Below are 18697 nucleotides of genomic sequence, written 5' to 3'. Positions count from 1 at the left end.
AGGGGCCTCCAGGTGTCACTCACCAGACCTCCCAAAGAGGAGAGGAAGATGGCCACCAAAACAAAAGCTGTTGTTGTGCCCAAACAAAGAGAAGTGGTCTGGGCCTGTGGCCAGCCTGTGGTAGGGTACCCAGGAGGAAGCGCTTCCCATCCCTGAAGGCTCTAACCCCTCCCCCACGGAATTCCCTGTTCCTTCCTCCTGAGCTGACTGAAGTAAACATAGCTCCCTGCCAGCCCTGTGCTGGACATACCACACCCACATATGCTCACCAGGCCCCAGCCCCCAGGAGCTGGCTGTTGCCTGGTGGAAGAATAAGGCATAGGAACCTGAGAGAAAGTGGTATCTAGGGTTTCTGTGGTTGAAGATCTAGATGGGTGGGTGGTCAGCTGGAGTGGTTGTCTGTGCAGCCGTGAGGAGGTAGATGCTAGGTGGCAAGTGAGGGGAGGGGAAGCCCGTGCTCTAGGCAGAACATTGTCGGGTGTAGAGGTACAGCACTGAAATTTGGCTCCATTATAGTTTAGGGTTACACCTAGGGAATTAGTGCCAGTGTAGAATCCATATCTGCTGTGAGAATTCCCTCTCAATCCATGGGTCTCTAAGTGACCTGGTACTGCATACTGCAGATGCTGTGGACAAAGAGATTTTCATAGGAAATCTCAGCAGCAATATGATATGGACGTGTGTGTGTGTGTGTGTGTGTGTGTGTGTGTGTGTGTGTGTGTGTGTGATGAAATGGAGTTTACCTAAGTCATTTTTGCTGCTAGCCCAATTGTAATGTGCTAAAACTCTTTAACTGAGGCAAGCTGTCCTCAGTTGTGCTCTCCGATTGCTCCCTTTTTCTTTCTTCCCTTCCCTTTCTTTCTGTTGATGGGGCTTCTATATAGCTCTGGCTATCCTAAAACTCACTATGTAGACAGGGTCAGCCTCAAACTCCCAGTTCCTACCAGCCTTTGTCTCCTGAGAACTGAGATTAAAGGCATTGGCCACTACCTCAGACCTTCCAGTGACACCTTTTGTACTGAGCAGCTGATAGACAAGCTAGTCAGACTCAGGTGCCTGGCATACATTTTCCCAAATATGAATGAGGTGAGCCCGACACTTCAAAAACAGTATCAGTATTTTTTTTTCCAACAAGAAATCTGAGTTTGAGCAGAACTCAGAATTTTGTAAACTTCGTATCTACCTTCTGGTGGAGGGAGGAGCTTTCCCGGACAGGAAACTGTTAAGAGCAATAAAGACAGCAAAGGTGACGATCTTTTGATGTTCTGTGAGGAAATGTTTCAGCCTTTGGAAGATCAGTATAGCGTAGTACCACAGTATTCTCCACTGACTTACACTTGCTGTTACAAAATGCAGGATAGCCCTATAGCAGGGTAAGCCTGGCTGTTGAAGAGGCCAAGGTAGGTGTTCAGGTGAACTCAGGAGCTCCAGACTAGCCTGAGTTACTTAATGAGTCCCCTGTCTCAGAAACAGCCAACCCCACACCCCACAAAAGAAAATCAAAATGTTGTAAGGTAAAACTTTATGTTCATTGGTAGGGTTTGGTACCATGCACTGGCCTTTAAGAATAAGCCTTGTCAGCCTGCCTTGGTGCACACTCTTTAATCCCAGCAGAGACAGAGGCGGGCAGAGATCTTTGAGATCGTTTGAGGCTAGCTTCATAGTGAGTTCCAAGACTGCCAGGGCTACATAGATATAGAAACCCTGTCTCAAAAGAAAGAAAGAAAAACAAAGAAAGACCACTGGTCATATTTTCTTGTGATGGCGTAGACTAGCCATAGTTATCTGGAAACCTGGTGAACTGTTCCCCCTTTCCTAACTCTACACAAAGTGAGGCTCACTCCTTCATGTTCCTCTACCAGGGCAACCTGGTATCTTGTGCAGGGATGGGCGCTTCACAAGAACCAGCTGCTGCTAGAAAACCAGATATTAGGTTTGCAAAAGCATAAAATGTACCAGCAGGGTGGCTTAGCGGGTAAAGGCGCTTGCCTCTAAGTTGGACTGTTGGATTTGGTCGCCAGGATTCACACAGAGGAAGGCAGTCATGAGTGTGTCCTCTGGCTTCCATGTGTAGTCGGTGGCACCAGCACACACAGACAAACAGTAATGTTTTTAAGTTAAACAGTGTCTTTTCACTGATTTTGTTGTATTTTATGCGATATTGTTCTCCTTCCCTCCCTCTCTGCCTTCCTTCCTTCCTTCTTCCCTTTCCCCTAGACAGTGTTTCTCTGTGTAGCCCTGGCTGGCCTAGAACTTACTATGTAGACTAGGTTGGCCTTGAACTCAAAGGTCCACCTACCTCTGCCTCCTGAATGATTAATGCTCTTAAATTTAGATTCTATTTGTTTAAATCTTAGTACCTATCACCTGCTCCCCAGACATAATTCTTCTAGGAATTTTAGAAATTATTATTGCTGAAAAATGGGAAGTGCTTCTGGAATTGGGAACTTTGATAGCTGCCATTCCTTAGCGAGGCTTGGCGGGAACATGAGCGTGGGGGCTGGGAAGGTGTCACACCAGCTGGTCTCTCCTAAATTCTTCAACTGGCATGGACCCGGGCAGCTCAGAAAGGTCCCTGACCCCCTTGTCAGGACCAGAAGAGCCAGGCTCTCAAGTCTCAGCTCAGCTACTCCTAAGGTAGGAGTCGCAGGCTCCCAGGAGCCTCAGGTGCACCATCTGTTCATCAGGGACAGTAAGCCTCCTGCACAGGGGAATTGCCAGCCTCTTGGCTAATAATGTTGGTGAGAAAAGGCTGTCTAAGTTGTGAAACACTCAATAGATAATTATTTTTGTGGTTGTTTTGTCTGGAATCAGTGTGCTTAGCTGTCTAAGACCCCATAAAACCTGTCCCATGGACATAGGAGGACAGTAAGTGACTGTCTCCTTTTCCTTAAAAGGGGACCACTCCTGCCCTTCTATATACCTTGTCTCCCTAGTGCAGACACTGTGTGGGCTGGCCTGTTACTGAAGGAGAGTGTATTGATGGCTCTCACTGGCCTGGCTTGGGACATTGGGGAGAGGTGCCAGGAGGCCAGCCTCCTTGCCGTTCATGTGCACCGCCTACCCTCCCACCCACTCCTGAGCCTGCCTGCCTGCTATAGGGCCAGGAGCCACCACTGGGAGAGGAAGTGCAGTCGGTTACCAATTGGGCTATTTTCATAACGGTTGTCTCCGTTGTCTCCGGCTTGGGGGAGGAGGGTGGTGAGGGGGAGGGGGCAGAGACGCAGCCACTGCAGCTAGCTCTCCAAACTAGGACTTGCTCTGTAGAGTCCGGCAATCCAAGCAAACTGGAGCAAGAGTGGAGGCGCCTGGGACCCCAGTCCCCACCTGCCTGTCCTTCCAGATCAGGTCAAAGGGGGTCCCCTCTCTTCCTTTCCTCCTGCTACCTTCTGTGACTGGGTGGCTTTGGGGAGGGTAGATCAGGGCCTTTCCCTGCCAGCCCTACCTCAGTCTGATGGGAGAGGAGCAGGGCCTGCTGGGCCCCCCACACCTGGGCAGACCCTGAAAGAAACACTTGGCTCTCTGATCGCTCTCTTACCCTTCAGCCCTGGCCCACCCGTTCACCTGCATGTTGTCCTTGTTTGGAGCAGAATCTCTTTAGTGAGGAGACCTGGTAAAGTCTGCACCCTGCCTGACCAGCCCCGGCCAGCCTAGATGAGCTGGCTGCCTTTCTAGCTTTCCCCTCTTCCCCCTGACCTCTGGGACTGTGGGAGCCGAGCAGCCAGGGCTGGCTTCTGGCAAGCAGACCCTCTGACCAGGCAGGCCTTCATTCTGGGACTGCTAGAGTACAGGTGCTCTACCCCAGGCCAGCCTTCATGGAATAGAGGCCTGTAGGACCTACCCTTCCCATGGCATGAAGTAGCCACCGTGGCAGGACCCAACTGGTGTCCTGTGCAGGTCCCCCTGGAGGCCGAGGAGCCCCTGAGGACCGGCCTATTGCCAGGTGCAAAGGACATTCTTCAGGAGCAGACGCCCAGGTGGCATGGCTATAGGGCTCTGTTCCTCATGTGGTGAGTGGTGGCCACCCTGGGCACTCCTGCTTCCTTTTCTGGGTTCCCACCCCCGCTGTGGGCAGAGACAAACCTCAGGAGGTGGCACAACCATAGGCCCTGTGGTTCTTCCAAGTCCCAGGTCTGCCAAGTAGCATTAAGTGCTTTCTGTGCATCGTTGCAGCAGATTGTCCCTCATGCTGGCCTTTTGGTGGTCTGACCCATCTTGTCCATGGAAAAGTAGATGGGGTGGCTAGGTGATCTGCTGAGAGTGTGGTGTGGATGCTAGGCTCCAAAGTGCTTGCTTGCTCACTTACATATTTACAGACATGTCTCACGTAGCCCAGGCTGACATTGAACTTGTATTATCCAAGGCGACCTTGCCTCCTGCCTCTGCCTCCCAAGTGCTGGATGTGGCCCTCTGAGACATTTTTATATTGTCCTCCTGAGTGTGACTGGCTGCCTGAGACAAGCCCAGGGAGCCTAGGAGGTAGCCATTTTGCTCTGCTGTGGCGTGAGAACCTTCTGAGGCCTCCCCCATGACCTTTACATGTATGGTATGGTGTGTGGAGGTGATGAGGGATGTAGTGAGAAGAGTGACCACTCAGAGTGGAACCATGGGAGAACTCCAGGCCCAAACAGGGCTTCTTTTGTTTGCCTGCTTTTTAGTTAAATTCGTTAATTAAGATGGGGTCTCACTGTGTAGCGCTGGCTGTCTTGGAACTTGCTTTGTCAACCAGGTTAGCCTCAAAGTCACAGAGAACCACCTACCTCTGCTTCAGAAGTACTGGGACTAAAGGTGTGAACCACCATGCCAAGCTTTTTTTTCCTTTTGTATTTCTTTTAAAACAGTTGGTATGTACACCGTAGCCCAGGCTGGCCTAGAATTTACTATGTAGCCTAGATTGGCTTCAAACATACAGCAATCTTCCTGTCTCAGCTTTCCAAGTGCTGGGATAATAGGCATGAGTTGCCCTAGAGAAAGAAGCCTCAGCAGAGATAGGAAGTGAGGAGTCAGGCAATCTCTGGCCAGCAGACCAATGTTTCTATGGCGATGAGCTGAACAGGAAGCATGGGACCAGCGGGAGGGGGCAGTGGGAACCCAGTGGTGTTTGGGGTGGTAGTATCCCTCAAGAGAACCTGCCATAACATATCAACTAGTCTTAACAGTCTTCTTAGATAAACAGGGAAACTGAGGTCCATGGTCCATGGCCATATGCACTGGCTTGACCTTGAGCTCCAGTGGGAGGCTGCGCATGGAGCAGCTGAGGAAGCTTGTTCAGGTGTGTCCTGGAGCACCCAACAGCGTGTGGCTTCTCTAGTTGTGCATGTAAGCTGCCATATGTCCTAACAAGGCTGCTTCCTTCTTGTCTTGTCATGCAGGTCTGGGACGGCAGGGAGGGCCCAGCCTTTACCACTGACCAGAGAGCATAGCACCACCTCCCCCACAGCCACTGTGGCCTTTTGTTTTCTGGGTGACACTAGCTAACATCAGGCGGTATGATGCGTCTGGGTGACTAATCTCCTCCAGGCTGGGCAGCTGTCACAGTGGCCTGAGCAGACTGGTGGGGAAAGCTGACACCCTAGGGGAGAGCTGGCAAGCTAGTGCCCTGGCAGCAGCAGGCAGCTAGGCCTACAAGTTCCTCTTCCTGGGACAGAAAATGGACCCCTAACTCAAGTAGCTCACACTGGCTAGCTCTGTGACCTGGGCACGCTCTTGCTACTTTCTTATAATGAAGCTGTGGCCCTGCCTCCCTCAGAGGTCTCTGGTAGGATCAGTGAGGTGGTGGAGGGCTCACCCATGATCTGGCACAGAGTAGCACTAGATGGGTGTTAATACTGTGGGCCCTTTCTCTAACCCATCTAACCTCCATCCCAGGGTCCACCACCTGCTCCACACTCTCTGCCTGTGGGCTTTGTGTATGCTACCCTTGGTGCCTTAGCTTCCTCATCTAGTGCATTCTCTCTCTCTCTCTCCCTCTCCCTCTTACTCTTCTTCTCCCCCCCCCCGTGTGTGTGTGTGTGTGTGTGTGTGTGTGTGTGTGTGTGTGTATAGTGGACAAAATAAATGTTAGCTGGATGAAACCAGTCCTCTTGCCAGTGTCTGCTCTTATGTCTCTGGAACTCACCTCCTGTCCAATCTCAATGCTGCTTTGCTAGTGCCGCCCACCCCACCTCCACCCCCCATTGCAGGAGCTCTGTCCCCTGGGCCCACTTCTTTTCTCTGCCACACCCTGTACTGGCTCTAATGTCACCTGCCAAGACCCATAGCAAAGATAGATGGAGAGCTGAGAGCAGGTGCTGTATAGATCAGGTGGGCCTATCCTCTCAGGCTGTCCTCTCAGATGGCCCTTCCTCTTGCCCACTGATCTGGGCTTCAGCCAGGCCCTCAGCAGGCAGAAATTGTATGTCATCTGGCAGCACTCACCATGGCTGTGACTTGGGCCTTCGTGGGTGCTCTTTGGAGCTGTCTCCCTCAGCTGACTCGTGGCTTCTTGCTATTCCTCAAGTGTAGAAGAGGTGTGAGCACAGAAAGTTGATTCCAGAGGCCTGGGAAGGAGGAAAGATAGACCAGGGAGTAGGTAAAAGGAATAGGTGTGTGTATAGCATGTGTGTCCTAGTACATACTAAGGGAAAAGATCCAGGTCCCTGCTCTCTGCAGGAGGCAGTATGGGTCATCTCAAGTATAGACTTGTGAGTCTGGGACAGTGTGATGCACTGAGTCCCTCCACAGGAAGGCTTAAGGGGTTTGGGGTACCCATACTCTGATCTTTGGAATGGTGAGACAGAGCCACTCGGTATCAGAAAGTTCTTAGAGATGTGTGCACATGGCATCTAGCATCAGCATTGTCTCAGCCAGAACCTCTTACTGCATCCCCCACGCTGAGACAATAACACTCTTGGGGGCAGGGCATGCCTTTCCAGTTCTCTGAAGCCCGATCTCCCAGTGACTAAACCCAAGGTTTGGGCCGAATGTAGGGATTTCATCAGGACTCAGATCCTTCGCAGAGAGCCCAAGTTTATTATTTTTGCTTAATTGCACTGTGTCCCAGGTGAGGAACCCAGCCTGTTCCATGTGGGGGCAAAAGAAGGCCAGGTGAGAGGGAAGGCCCCAGAGCCCTATAGTCTACAGAGCCTGGTTCCTAGATTACTTTTTTTTTTTTTTTTTTGGTTTTTCGAGACAGGGTTTCTCTGTGTAGCCCTGGCTGTCCTGGAACTCACTGTAGACCAGACTGGCCTCGAACTCAGAAATCCGACTGCCTCTGCCTCCCAAGTGCTGGGATTAAAGGCGTGCACCACCACCGCCCGGCAACCTACTTTACCTTTTGTTTCCATTTCTGGCAAGGCAGATGAAGCCCTCTAGGCTCAAGTCTCTGTTGTTTCTGATGCCTGGGTAGATGACACCCCATCTCCTGAAAACTCCTGGGGTAGAATGTAGGGAATGCTAGCTGGGAATAGTGTTTGCACTCCAGTAACTGTAAGCCAGAGCTCCCCAGTAGCTTCAAGCTCTTTCTCATCTTAGCACCTATGTGTGCCTTCTTTGCTTGTGGGTCACCGCTGGGCTTCGGCTTGGCTCAGCTCCTGACACTCCCAGTCTGTATGCCCAACAGCCCCTGGCATGGAGACCTTCTTTAGGAAGCATTTCCAGCGAAAGGCACCAGGTCCTGGAGAGAGGCAGCGGCGGTCCGGTGGCATGGGGCTGCCTACAGGCAAGGCTCGACGCCGCTCCCCTGCAGGGCAGGCCTCCTCTTCACTGGCCCAGAGACGCCGCTCCAGTGCACAGCTCCAGGGCTGTTTTCCCAGCTGCGGGGTGGGCACGAGAGGTGCCAGCCGTAGGCGGTCCAGCACTGCACCCCCTACCTGCAATCCCCGCTTCATGGTGGATGTGGTGCCTACCCTACAGCCTGCTACTGTTGGGGCCCAGCTTCTGGGTGCACCCCTGCTGTTGGCTGGGCTCATGAGCATGAAGGAGGAGGAGGAGGAGGAGGAAGAAGGGGCCCAGGAGGGAGATGAGACAGCGGAGGTATCAACTGATGCCAAGCCAGGTACCAGGACAACGCCCTTCTCACACCAGGGCACCTGGCCATTGCTTCCCATGCCCCGCTGCCTGCGCCGAGCCTCCTCCCACCTGCTCCCTGCTGATGTGGAGTGTGGCCACACTCTTTGGGGCCTGCATGGTCACTATCGTCGCCTCAGCCAGCACCCTGGTCTCGGGGGCCGAAGCCCAAGAGCCTCGGGCGCCACAGCAGGCCCCATGATACCGGCCCGCGTGCGCCCACTGTCTCGCAGACGCCAGGTAGCTCTAAGGCGGAAGTCAGCTGCACCCCAGCCCTGGAGCACCCTGCTTATGTAGGTATAGCAGCAGCCAGCAGGGCAAGTGGTGTAGCCTCCTTGGGATCTGGCTCAGAGTGAGGATTTGGAAGCTCTACCTAGCCTGGGGGTAGACTACTTGGAGGCAGCTCTGGGTAGAACTGGAAGAAGGGCCTAAGAGGATCTACATTTTTTTAAGAGCCTCCAGCCTTCTGTGGGTTTCTCTACCTTGTACTTTGTGAAAGTCACGGGCCACAGTTTTTCTGGGTAGTAGGGAAGGAAGTAGAATCAACAAGCACCCAGCTGGCCCAGGCTTCAGCTGTCCTCCTTTCTGTAGGAAAGCCATCACCAAGTCGGGCCTCCAGCACCTGGCACCGCCTCCTCCCACGCCTGGGGCCCCGTGTGGTGACTCTGAGCGGCAGATCCAGAGCACTGTGGACTGGAGTGTGAGTATCTGTGTACTAGGCAGGGCAGGAAGCTCAAACACTGCTCCGTGCCAGTTCCTTTTGGGTTCTCATCCTCCTAAGCAATCAGGACCCAGGGCTTGTGGGCAATTGGGAGAGAAGCCCCATGTCTGAGCAGACTTCCAAGTGAGAAGCAGCAGCCTGTGAGCCAGGCTTAAAGGTGTTTGTGAAACAGGAGAGGAAAGCAGATTGTGGTGGCTATAGCAGGCTTGAGAGGTGGATGATGGGTAGGGTAGGGATGGCAGGTAAGGGCTGAGCCTGCTCATCCCATGGTTTAGGAATCAGCAGTGTATGGGGAGCACATCTGGTTTGAGACCAACGTGTCCGGCGACTTCTGCTATGTCGGGGAGCAGCACTGTGTAGCTAAGATGCAGGTGAGTGAGTTCGGTGGGACCTGCTGCCCCCTGGTGGTTTAGTTGGGTCTAGACCTGCAAGGCAACAACTGCAGCCCTTGATGGACACGCTCCTACCTGGGTACACTTGCTATGGGCTGCTCCAGGGTGAGGGGAAGACTGTTTTGTCTGATGACAGGTAGTGGGACTGGAACCCCATATAGAAAAAACATGTTATTTGGTCTCCCTGAGATGATATCTAGGGTGGAGTCACCTGATGTCTCAGGGCCTTCCCTCTTTCTGTCCTACAGCCGAAGTCAGCACCCAGAAGAAAGTGTGCAGCCTGTAAGATCGTGGTGCATGCCCAATGCATTGAGCAGCTGGAAAAGGTGTGTGTGGCTGCTCAGCCTTTTGTGCCCTCCCTTGGAGTCCTGAAGTTCTCTTGATGTATATGCTCATGTATCTCCATCACACACATGTTACACAAGTTCAGCTTGCCAAGAATGACCAGGCAAGCATAGTAAGCAAGCATCTGAGTCAAATGCACACATTTGAACCCCACCTCCCCACTAGTTAGCTATTGTACCCTACTCCCTAGAATGAGCACGGCCTAGAAGTGAACGTCACTGAATATTACCTAATGGCATGAATTAACAGGTAACGTCCAGCATGCCATTTTATCCCATCCAGCCTAACATTCAGAAGAGGCCACTGTGAGCAGGGGGATGTAGGAGTTGCCAGCATGTGCAATGCCCTAGCTTCAGTCCCCAGTTCTAGAAAAGGAAAACAAAATTGTCAAATCTCCTAGCACCACAGTGCTCACCTGTGACTGAGCTACCATGCTACCACCATGCTACCTCTGTAAAAATCTTCCCGCAGGACCATTAAGTGTGTCTGGGGTTGGAGGGCGGGCAGAGAGGGGGAATGGCAGACCATGGCTCAGGTGACAGGGAATAGACCTGGCATGGGAGACAGGAACTCCTGGGCCTGCAGAAATCAGGACATCGTGTGACAGCATCTTTAAGAGCAGGAATACCCTGAGCAAGGTTAGTTTGAGCCAGCTTCTCTAGTCCTCGAATTGTACAGTGAGGCTTTCCGGTGGCCCTTCTGAGACTGAAGCAGGCACTTTTAAGGAAAGAAAAGTAGAAATGTATCACACACTGGGATAGTGGGGGATATCCGCAGTCCCAGACAGAATTTGGAAGGCAAGATGATCTCTTCAAGTTTAAACAACCCAGTCTGGTTTATGTAGAGAATTCCAGGGCAGCCAGAGCACTAATGCATGTGCACCTCCCCACCGTGTGTGTGTGTGTGTGTGTGTGTGTGTGTGTGTGTGTGTGTAGGGGGGAGGGAGGGAGAGAGAGAATCCGGAGCCCATCATGGAAGGTGACCATGAACCTGGGTTTAGCTCATTGGCTAAGGGTCTCCAGGGCTCAGTCTGCACAGTCCACAGGAGGGATTGGTCCTGCCTTCACTTCAGCTGGAGGGTGAGGAAGCGAAATGACGAACAGAGTCCCCACTTCCCACAGTGGACATGGACCCCCCAACCCAGCCTCTCTGTCTCTGTACCTTAAGTAAAAGGAGGGACGATCCTTTTGACCAGTGGTCAGGAAGGCTTCTGAGAGGGGGTATCCATGTTCCCAGCAGCTATTGGGATGATTTGTGATTCTGCTTGCCTGTAAGATTGACTCTAAGGGAGTGACCCTGTCCATAAGAAGGCTTTGACATTTTGGTGGTCACTGCAATGTTTCACAGATCAATTTCCGCTGTAAGCCATCCTTCCGTGAATCAGGCTCCAGGAATGTCCGTGAGGTGAGTGTCCTGGACAGCAGCAAGGAGCAGAGAAGCCTGGGCTCCTATGGGATCCTCTGCAGTACCCCAGGAGTGCCACCAGGGGGGTCAGCTTCTAGGCTGAGGTTCTGGGGTCACCCAAAGGGAAAGTCAGCTGTCCTGTTTGCAGATAGGTAGGGTTCCACGTGTGTATTAAGAGATTCAACCTTGCCTCCAGAACATGGAGAAAAGTCTACACAGTCCCTTTCATCTCATTCCAAGAGACTGCAGAGGGCTTCCTGTGGACCAAGTTCAGGGCCTTATCTGTCCAGCCCCTCCTCCATTCCCATGACCTTTCTGTCCTCCAGCCAACCTTCGTAAGACACCACTGGGTCCACAGGCGACGCCAGGATGGCAAGTGTCGGCACTGTGGGAAGGTAAGAGCCCTGTCTGAAGGCACCAGCTTCACTTTGCCTGCTGGTCCTGTGTCTCCAGTGTGGTCACTGATGATAGCTCCTGAGTGGAATCTCGGGTTTGTTATCATTCATTCAGTCCCCAGGCCTCCCTGCTGTGCCATTGGTCTCTCAGTTAAGCAAGGTCATGGATTATTTTCTTCTGATTTAGGGACCCTTTGAGAGCCATATGGCCTTCCATACATCATTTCAGGAGCTTCTCAGGGAGTGTCGTGGGTGAAGCCCTGAGCTTGGCAGCAGTCCCCTGCCTCCTAGGACAGTGGCTTGCTTATGCGCTGCTCAGGACAGTCCCCACACAGCACTGGTGCTTGCTCGCCTGTCACCTGCTTGTCTGTCTCCCTCTCAAGAATGCAGGGGCTCCTTCCTCCATTTTTTTTTCCTGTGCCCTACACATAGTAGATCTTGATAATGATTTCTAGACGGGGCATGGATATATCAGGACACTAAGTAAGCAACTTACTTAACTTGCATTTTATAGTCAGCTACAGGGCTCATGGGCTCCTAGGTAAGCTTCCCTGCCCTTGGGGCTTATTTTATATTATTTTTAAAAATAATTATCTGTTATTTAAAATGTGCTCAGTTGGGGGCCAGAGAGATGGCTCAGCATTTAAGATCACTGACTGTTCTTCCAGAGGTCCTGAGTTCAATTCCCAGCAACCTCATGGTGGCTCACCACCATCTGTAATGGGATCTGCTGCCCTCTTCTGGTGTGTCTGAAGATAGCTACAGTGTACTCATAAATAAAATATATATATTTTAAGAATGTGCTTGGTTTTCCTGGGTGAGGCAAGGTTGGCAGCAGCAGCATAGCTGGGTCTCCTAGGCCACCTTGTCCCTTAGCCACCCTGTCCTTCCTCAGGGCTTCCAGCAGAAGTTCACCTTCCACAGCAAGGAGATCGTAGCCATCAGCTGCTCCTGGTGCAAACAGGCAGTAAGTGGTCCCTGTGAGCCTACGCTGGGCATCTGTTGGGTCCCAGGCTTATTCTGACCCAGCTCAACTTTGCCCATGGCTGTCTTCCAGTACCACAGCAAGGTGTCCTGCTTCATGATGCAGCAGATTGAGGAGCCCTGCTCCCTAGGGGTGCATGCAGCTGTGGTCATCCCACCCACCTGGATCCTACGGGCCCGGAGGCCCCAGGTGAGGCCTTCCTTTACTCTTAGCACCTTTCCCTGTAGGACCCACCAGTCACACCTAGTCACTCACACCTCTGCTTCCTTTACAGAACACCCTCAAGGCCAGCAAGAAGAAAAAGAGAGCATCCTTCAAGAGGAGGTCCAGCAAGAAAGGACCTGAGGTAAGACCCAGGCTGGGAGGGTTGGAACCAGGAACTGCTGAGGGGAATCTTCTCTGTCCGGGCACTTTGGACCATACTGCTAGTTTATCCTTGGGCTCTTGGGGTCTGAGAATGTGGGAGATCAGCTTTCTTGTTCCTTGTGGACAGGCCATAAGGGTGTTCTCACTTGGGCAGGGGATGCTGGGAAGGACAGAAGATGGGGCAGAAAAGCACATTAAAGGCTCTCTGTCTCCCAGGAAGGCCGCTGGAGACCCTTCATCATCAGGCCCACCCCGTCCCCCCTCATGAAACCCCTGCTGGTGTTTGTGAACCCCAAGAGTGGGGGCAACCAGGTAAGCACAAGCTTTCCTACCCAGGGCCACGAGTGAGAAAGTGGATAGTGTTACACCTACCTGCCCGTAGTTGTTTTCAGCAACAGTTTGGGGCTTGAGCCCCTACCTTGCTTTTCCAGGGACCCTGAGAAGATCCTGTTCCATACCAGCCTTTACTGTATCTGGCTCCCACAACTGTGTTCCCCTGTGTGCTTCTGATATCCCCTCCCCTCATTCCCCTCCTCATTGTCCCTCGGCTGTCCTTACAGGGCGCCAAGATCATCCAGTCTTTTCTGTGGTATCTGAATCCCCGACAAGTCTTTGATCTGAGCCAAGGAGGACCCAGGGAAGCGTGAGTACTCAGATTCTCCAGGGGACAGGAAGGTTGCAAGGCTCTGACTATGGCACATGTCTCCTGACTCTATTCCTGTCCTCCCCTGGCCCAGGCTGGAAATGTACCGAAAAGTACATAATTTGAGGATTCTGGCTTGCGGGGGTGATGGCACGGTGAGTTCTGAAAGCCGGGCTCAGGCCTTATGTACCGCTCCTCCATCTCAGGCCTGACTGACCCACTTTGCTCTGCCCTCCTCCAGGTTGGCTGGATTCTCTCCACCCTGGACCAGCTGCGCTTAAAACCACCGCCTCCTGTGGCCATCTTGCCCCTAGGCACTGGCAATGACCTGGCCCGAACCCTCAACTGGGGTGGGGTAAGTGCCCTTCAGAACAGGGTTGCTAGAGAGGAGAGGGATCCTTTGACCACAGGGAAAGCTCAGCCTTAGTCTCCTCCCACCAGGGTTACACAGATGAGCCTGTGTCAAAGATCCTTTCCCATGTAGAGGAGGGGAATGTGGTACAGCTGGACCGTTGGGACCTCCGAGCAGAGCCCAACCCTGAGGCAGGGTCTGAGGATCGAGATGATGGAGCCACTGACCGGGTAGGTCAGCCAGGTCAGCAGATTTGGGGGGGAGGTTCATGAGTCTGGGATTCTCAAGGACCTGGCTGGACTCTACATACCTACCACCTGGTTCTGGAAATGTGGTGAGTTTCCAGTTCTTCACTCCAGCTTCTTTCTGTCCCAGGGGAGTGGTACCCACTAAAAGCTGGCTTCTTAGTCTCCTGGCACATACCTAGTGAAGGTCTCCAGTGCTCCAGGCTCTGTTCTAAGCAGCAGCGATACTTGAGTCCCTATTCCTAGAGATGACACAGTATATGGCATCTGGGGGCACAGTGCCTTAAGGACCCAGCAGGTCCTCTGAGGTGCTGCCGTCTCTCTTCTCAGCTGCAAGAGCGGGGCCTCCAAAGCAGTGCTGGGGGAACTTTGAAACGCTGTTTACTTGACACAAAGGCCTCTAAAAGTAGTTGGACTGAGCAAGGGCAGTGAGTGCTGTTGGCCTTGGAAAGAGTTGACATGTGTGAGTCACCTCTGTTATTTCTACACCTTGACATTTTTTTCTAGCTGCCCCTGGATGTCTTCAACAACTACTTCAGTCTGGGCTTTGATGCCCACGTCACCCTGGAGTTTCATGAGTCTCGAGGTTAGCATCCTCCTGCTGAAGGGGCCTTGGGAGGCCGGGGTAGACATGGACAGCTCAGGAGTGTCAGACTTTGCTCCCTTAGTCTCCCCCGATCCCCAACCCTGGAAGCATCAGCAGGTTGACTAACTTCACCACCCCTTGTCTCTACCCAGAAGCCAACCCAGAGAAGTTCAACAGCCGCTTTCGGAATAAGATGTTCTATGCTGGGGTGAGTCTGGGGCCAGCCAGCTCCCAGCCTTCTGTGTGCAGGTTACAGGAGCCCTATGACACTGTGGTGAACGAAGGCCCCTGTCATGAGATGATGACACACCCTCTGTCTTCCACAGACGGCCTTCTCTGACTTCCTAATGGGCAGCTCCAAGGACTTAGCCAAGCACATCCGAGTAGTGGTGAGGCGTGCTGGTTGGCACCATTGGAGGGCCAGGAGGAGGGAGACCACCTGGGTACATGTGTTCCCAACATTTCCTGTTCCTGTGTGCAGTGCGATGGAATGGACCTAACCCCCAAGATTCAGGACCTGAAACCGCAGTGCATCGTCTTTTTGAATATCCCCAGGTGAGGACGGTGGCTCCTGTGGGCCCTGTGTCCCACCCTGCTGATTTCATGCCACAGCCCTTTCGTTGCCTTCCCTTAGGTACTGTGCAGGCACCATGCCCTGGGGCCACCCTGGGGAGCACCATGACTTTGAGCCCCAGAGGCATGATGATGGCTACCTCGAGGTCATCGGCTTCACCATGACATCCTTGGTGAGTGGTCCTAGTCCTGGGCTATCTCTACCCTTCCTTTCCCTGGCCAGAGCAGAGTAGTCAGCTCAGCTCTTTTCTCTGCTTGAGGGAAGGTTCTATGTCCTCTCTTCTATAGCGACTCTTGCCCTCCCTCCTTTTGCTATAGGGGAGGACACTTTTACTTTCCATCTAATGAGGGAGTTTTTGATACCTTTGTCCCTCCATACTGTATTCTGTCTGGGGTTCCTTCTTGTGTTTGTCCCCTCACCAGAGCATCTCTGGAAAGAACAGAGCTTGCCCCGCCCACACGTGACCTGAGCATCTTGTGCCCACAGGCAGCACTGCAGGTGGGTGGGCACGGCGAGCGGCTGACTCAGTGCAGAGAAGTGCTGCTCACCACTGCCAAGGCCATCCCTGTGCAGGTGGATGGTGAGCCCTGCAAGCTTTCAGCATCGCGGATTCGAATTGCCCTGCGCAACCAGGCCACTATGGTGCAGAAGGCCAAGCGCAGGAGTACTGCTCCACTGCACAGCGAGTAGGTCCCGTGTTAGCCACCATGTGCTGGGGCCCAGACCCAGGCTCCGCTTTACTTGAGCTTTAGTTTACTGACCTTCAGAGAGGGATTTGTAGTCTGGTTATAGGGCTCAGTGAGAGAGCCCTTGCTTAGCACCAATGAGGCCTTAGGCTGCGCTGGCATCTAAAGTAAAGGGCTTTGGGAGGGAAGCATGATGCCCCTCTTAGTACCCTGCCTGGTGCCCAGCTGAGGATCCGTATCCTAGGCAGGCTCTTTGCTGAGTTCCCTGTCATTGGCTCCACCCTACAGTCAGCAGCCAGTTCCTGAGCAGCTGAGGATCCAAGTGAGCAGGGTCAGTATGCACGACTACGAGGCTCTGCATTATGACAAGGAGCAGCTCAAGGAGGCCTGTGAGTGGCTGCAGGGTTGGGGCAGGGAGGGGCGATCTGCTGCTGGGCTGCCTGGGACGCAGACATGCAGCCAGCTGCTGGAGGGCCTCTCTGTCCTGCAGCTGTGCCTCTGGGCACTGTGGTGGTCCCCGGAGACAGTGACTTAGAACTCTGCCGCGCCCACATTGAGAGACTTCAGCAGGTAACGAATGGGAGCAGGAATAGGAGGGATTGGGGCAGTGAGCTTCCCAGCCTAGCTGTGACCCACCCCGACCTTTGCTTCTGTCTCAACAGGAGCCTGATGGGGCTGGAGCCAAGTCCTTGATGTGCCACCAACTCTCGTCCAAGTGGTGTTTCCTGGATGGTGAGTCCGCCATGGAGGGTCCTTTCTAGGCAGTCCTAGGCTGTCCTGCTAGTCCTCCTGTTGGGGAACCTGGGTTAATTAACAAAGGGTTGGGCTGGGATAGGGGTAGACGTCATACTCAGCCAGCTGTCTCTTCTACAGCCACCACTGCCAGCCGCTTCTACAGGATTGACAGGGCCCAGGTAAGCCATGCAGGCCTTCTCCATGCACACACTCACACCTCTGTAGGCAAGCCTCAGGGTTAGTGGCACAAGCCAAGCATGCTCACCACAGCCTTATGGCTATAATATACTCACATGCCTGTGGCTGTGGATCACATGTCCCCACCCTCCAGGAATGTATAGGGATGGCGCCAACAGAAAAAGCTGGCATGCCGGAAAAGGCTTTCTAGGTGGGTGGAAGGGAGGGCCTGGAAGCACAGTGCTATCCAGGGAAACAGAAGAAAATAGCCAGGGCTAGATCACCTGGCTTGACAGTGGGAGGTGGTTGTTGAGCTGGTGAATGCCACACATAGAGGTCTGGGACCATAGGAAGCAATAATGGAAACTAAGGGATGGGAAGAGGGTTACCCCCATGCCTGGTGCCTCCCCTGGGTGGTCTACTGCCTTGCTTCTGGCCCCTAGACCCCTCCCCCATCACTGGAGACAAAGGGCCATGCCTGGCACTGACCTTCCGTTCTAAACTCCCTCGCCTCACAGGAGCACCTCAACTATGTGACGGAGATTGCCCAGGATGAGATTTATATCCTAGACCCAGAGCTTCTGGGTGCATCAGCCCGGCCTGACCTCCCCACTCCTACCTCCCCGCTCCCTGCCTCCCCCTGCTCTCCTATACCCGGGTAAGTCCCAGAGCTCCCCTAACTACCTCTCCCCTAGCTTTAAATCCTGTCTGGCTGCAGGCATGGAATTTCCACTAGCAGGAGCACTTTAGGAGCACCAGACTCTGTCCCTCTACTATCATGCCCTCCATCAAGGGGAGCACTCCTCCCCCTCTGCATTCTACTGCCTCCAGTCCTGAAAGTACAAGTCCAAACAGGCCACTCCCCAGCCCAGAACCCTCCTGCTCAGAAGCTGTCTTGGAACTGGGCCTCCTATTCTCTCTGAGCCCAGCATTTCCCATTTGTCACGACAGTGCCTCAGCCAAGGTTCCTTGGGGGTCCCAGGCTGTCCTCTGGTCTTCTGCCCTTACTGTCTCAGACACTCCCCACCCCCATCTTAGCTTGGCTTTTCCCTCTCAGAGGGATCTTTTCCAGGAATGCCACCTGAGGGTAGGAAAGTGTCTACTGCTGCTTGGCCACACTGCCCTGTTCTGTTCAATAGCACTTCCAGATAGATTCCTTATTCATTGGTTGGCTTGCGCCTGAGCTAAGATATGAGCCCCATGAGGCCAGGGTCTCCATCTATCTGGCTCCCTGCTTGTACCCCACAGTGTATGATGCACAGTAGGCACTCAGTAAGCTTGAGAAAACATGAAGGCCACCATGGTTGGTACCAAGGAAGGAGGCCAGCTGGGCTGAGCTGGATCACATCTACCCTGTTCTGTTTGCAGGTCACTGCAGGGGGACACTGCACTGCCTCAAGGTGAGGCCTCTCTCTCTAAAGCCCTGCCACTTTCCCTGGTCATGTGTGAGGCTCAGTGGGGGTCAGGGTTCATGTGTAGCTGACAAGCTTAGCCATTGAGTCCCAGCCATTGGCATACACGCCCCACATTGTTCACACATCAGCCCATGCTCAGACTCTGACCTCGGGGTTGATGGACAGATGTTCTGTGCAGGTGAAGAGCTGATTGAAGCTGCCAAGAGGAATGACTTCTGCAAGGTACTAACTAGTCAGAGCTCAGCCTTGCCCCTGGAGCCCCTCACCCTGGGAGGGATTGGGCCCTTGTCATCTGTCATCAGCTGGTCCTCTATGGCGTTGCCTTTGTCTAGGTGCCTTCCAAGTAGGGGATACTTCATCCAGTTGGCCTATCCCCTGTCCCTTGTACTTGGAAGTGGGTCGGTCTTAAAGGAACTATGGGCTCTCTGGCTTGGTTGGCTGTGCATTTGGGGGGAGTTCCTCATCCATAGGATGACAAGACTTGTGCCTCTAATGACACTCCAAAACATCCTCAGAAGCCAGGTGTGGTAGCACACCTTTCATCCAGCACTCAGAGGGCAGAAGCAGTAGGGTCTCTGAGTTTGAGGCCAACTTTGTCTACATACTTCAGGACAGCCAAGACTACATAGA

The 18697-nt window shown here is 53.2% G+C and overlaps 1 protein-coding gene across 5 annotated transcripts in view; it reads left to right on the top strand.

Annotated features, from left to right (window-relative positions):
- The window catches only part of Dgkz (diacylglycerol kinase zeta), a 41923-nt gene that overhangs the window by 21645 nt on the left and 1581 nt on the right, over nt 1-18697 (top strand). For 3 of the 5 annotated variants that reach the window (XM_031371054.1, XM_031371055.1, XM_031371056.1), the window contains exons 2-27: nt 8638-8746; nt 9043-9138; nt 9408-9485; nt 10852-10908; nt 11235-11303; nt 12199-12270; nt 12361-12477; nt 12563-12634; nt 12871-12966; nt 13215-13297; nt 13392-13452; nt 13539-13652; nt 13739-13879; nt 14402-14480; nt 14633-14688; nt 14807-14869; nt 14962-15035; nt 15115-15226; nt 15541-15740; nt 16029-16129; nt 16231-16310; nt 16403-16472; nt 16614-16654; nt 17171-17310; nt 18021-18052; nt 18246-18289. In XM_031371054.1, the coding sequence (XP_031226914.1) occupies nt 8638-8746; nt 9043-9138; nt 9408-9485; nt 10852-10908; nt 11235-11303; nt 12199-12270; nt 12361-12477; nt 12563-12634; nt 12871-12966; nt 13215-13297; nt 13392-13452; nt 13539-13652; nt 13739-13879; nt 14402-14480; nt 14633-14688; nt 14807-14869; nt 14962-15035; nt 15115-15226; nt 15541-15740; nt 16029-16129; nt 16231-16310; nt 16403-16472; nt 16614-16654; nt 17171-17310; nt 18021-18052; nt 18246-18289 (2257 nt within the window). Of the gene's footprint in view, nt 1-2995; nt 3349-7246; nt 8340-8637; nt 8747-9042; nt 9139-9407; nt 9486-10851; nt 10909-11234; nt 11304-12198; nt 12271-12360; nt 12478-12562; nt 12635-12870; nt 12967-13214; nt 13298-13391; nt 13453-13538; nt 13653-13738; nt 13880-14401; nt 14481-14632; nt 14689-14806; nt 14870-14961; nt 15036-15114; nt 15227-15540; nt 15741-16028; nt 16130-16230; nt 16311-16402; nt 16473-16613; nt 16655-17170; nt 17311-18020; nt 18053-18245; nt 18290-18697 lie in introns of those variants that run through there. The other 2 variants (XM_031371051.1, XM_031371053.1) reach the window with 2 other exon arrangements.

The sequence above is a fragment of the Mastomys coucha genome, unplaced genomic scaffold (genome assembly GCF_008632895.1).
Source record: "Mastomys coucha isolate ucsf_1 unplaced genomic scaffold, UCSF_Mcou_1 pScaffold15, whole genome shotgun sequence".
Classification (NCBI taxonomy): Eukaryota; Metazoa; Chordata; class Mammalia; order Rodentia; family Muridae; genus Mastomys; species Mastomys coucha.
This window is presented reverse-complemented; position numbering and strand designations above follow the sequence as displayed.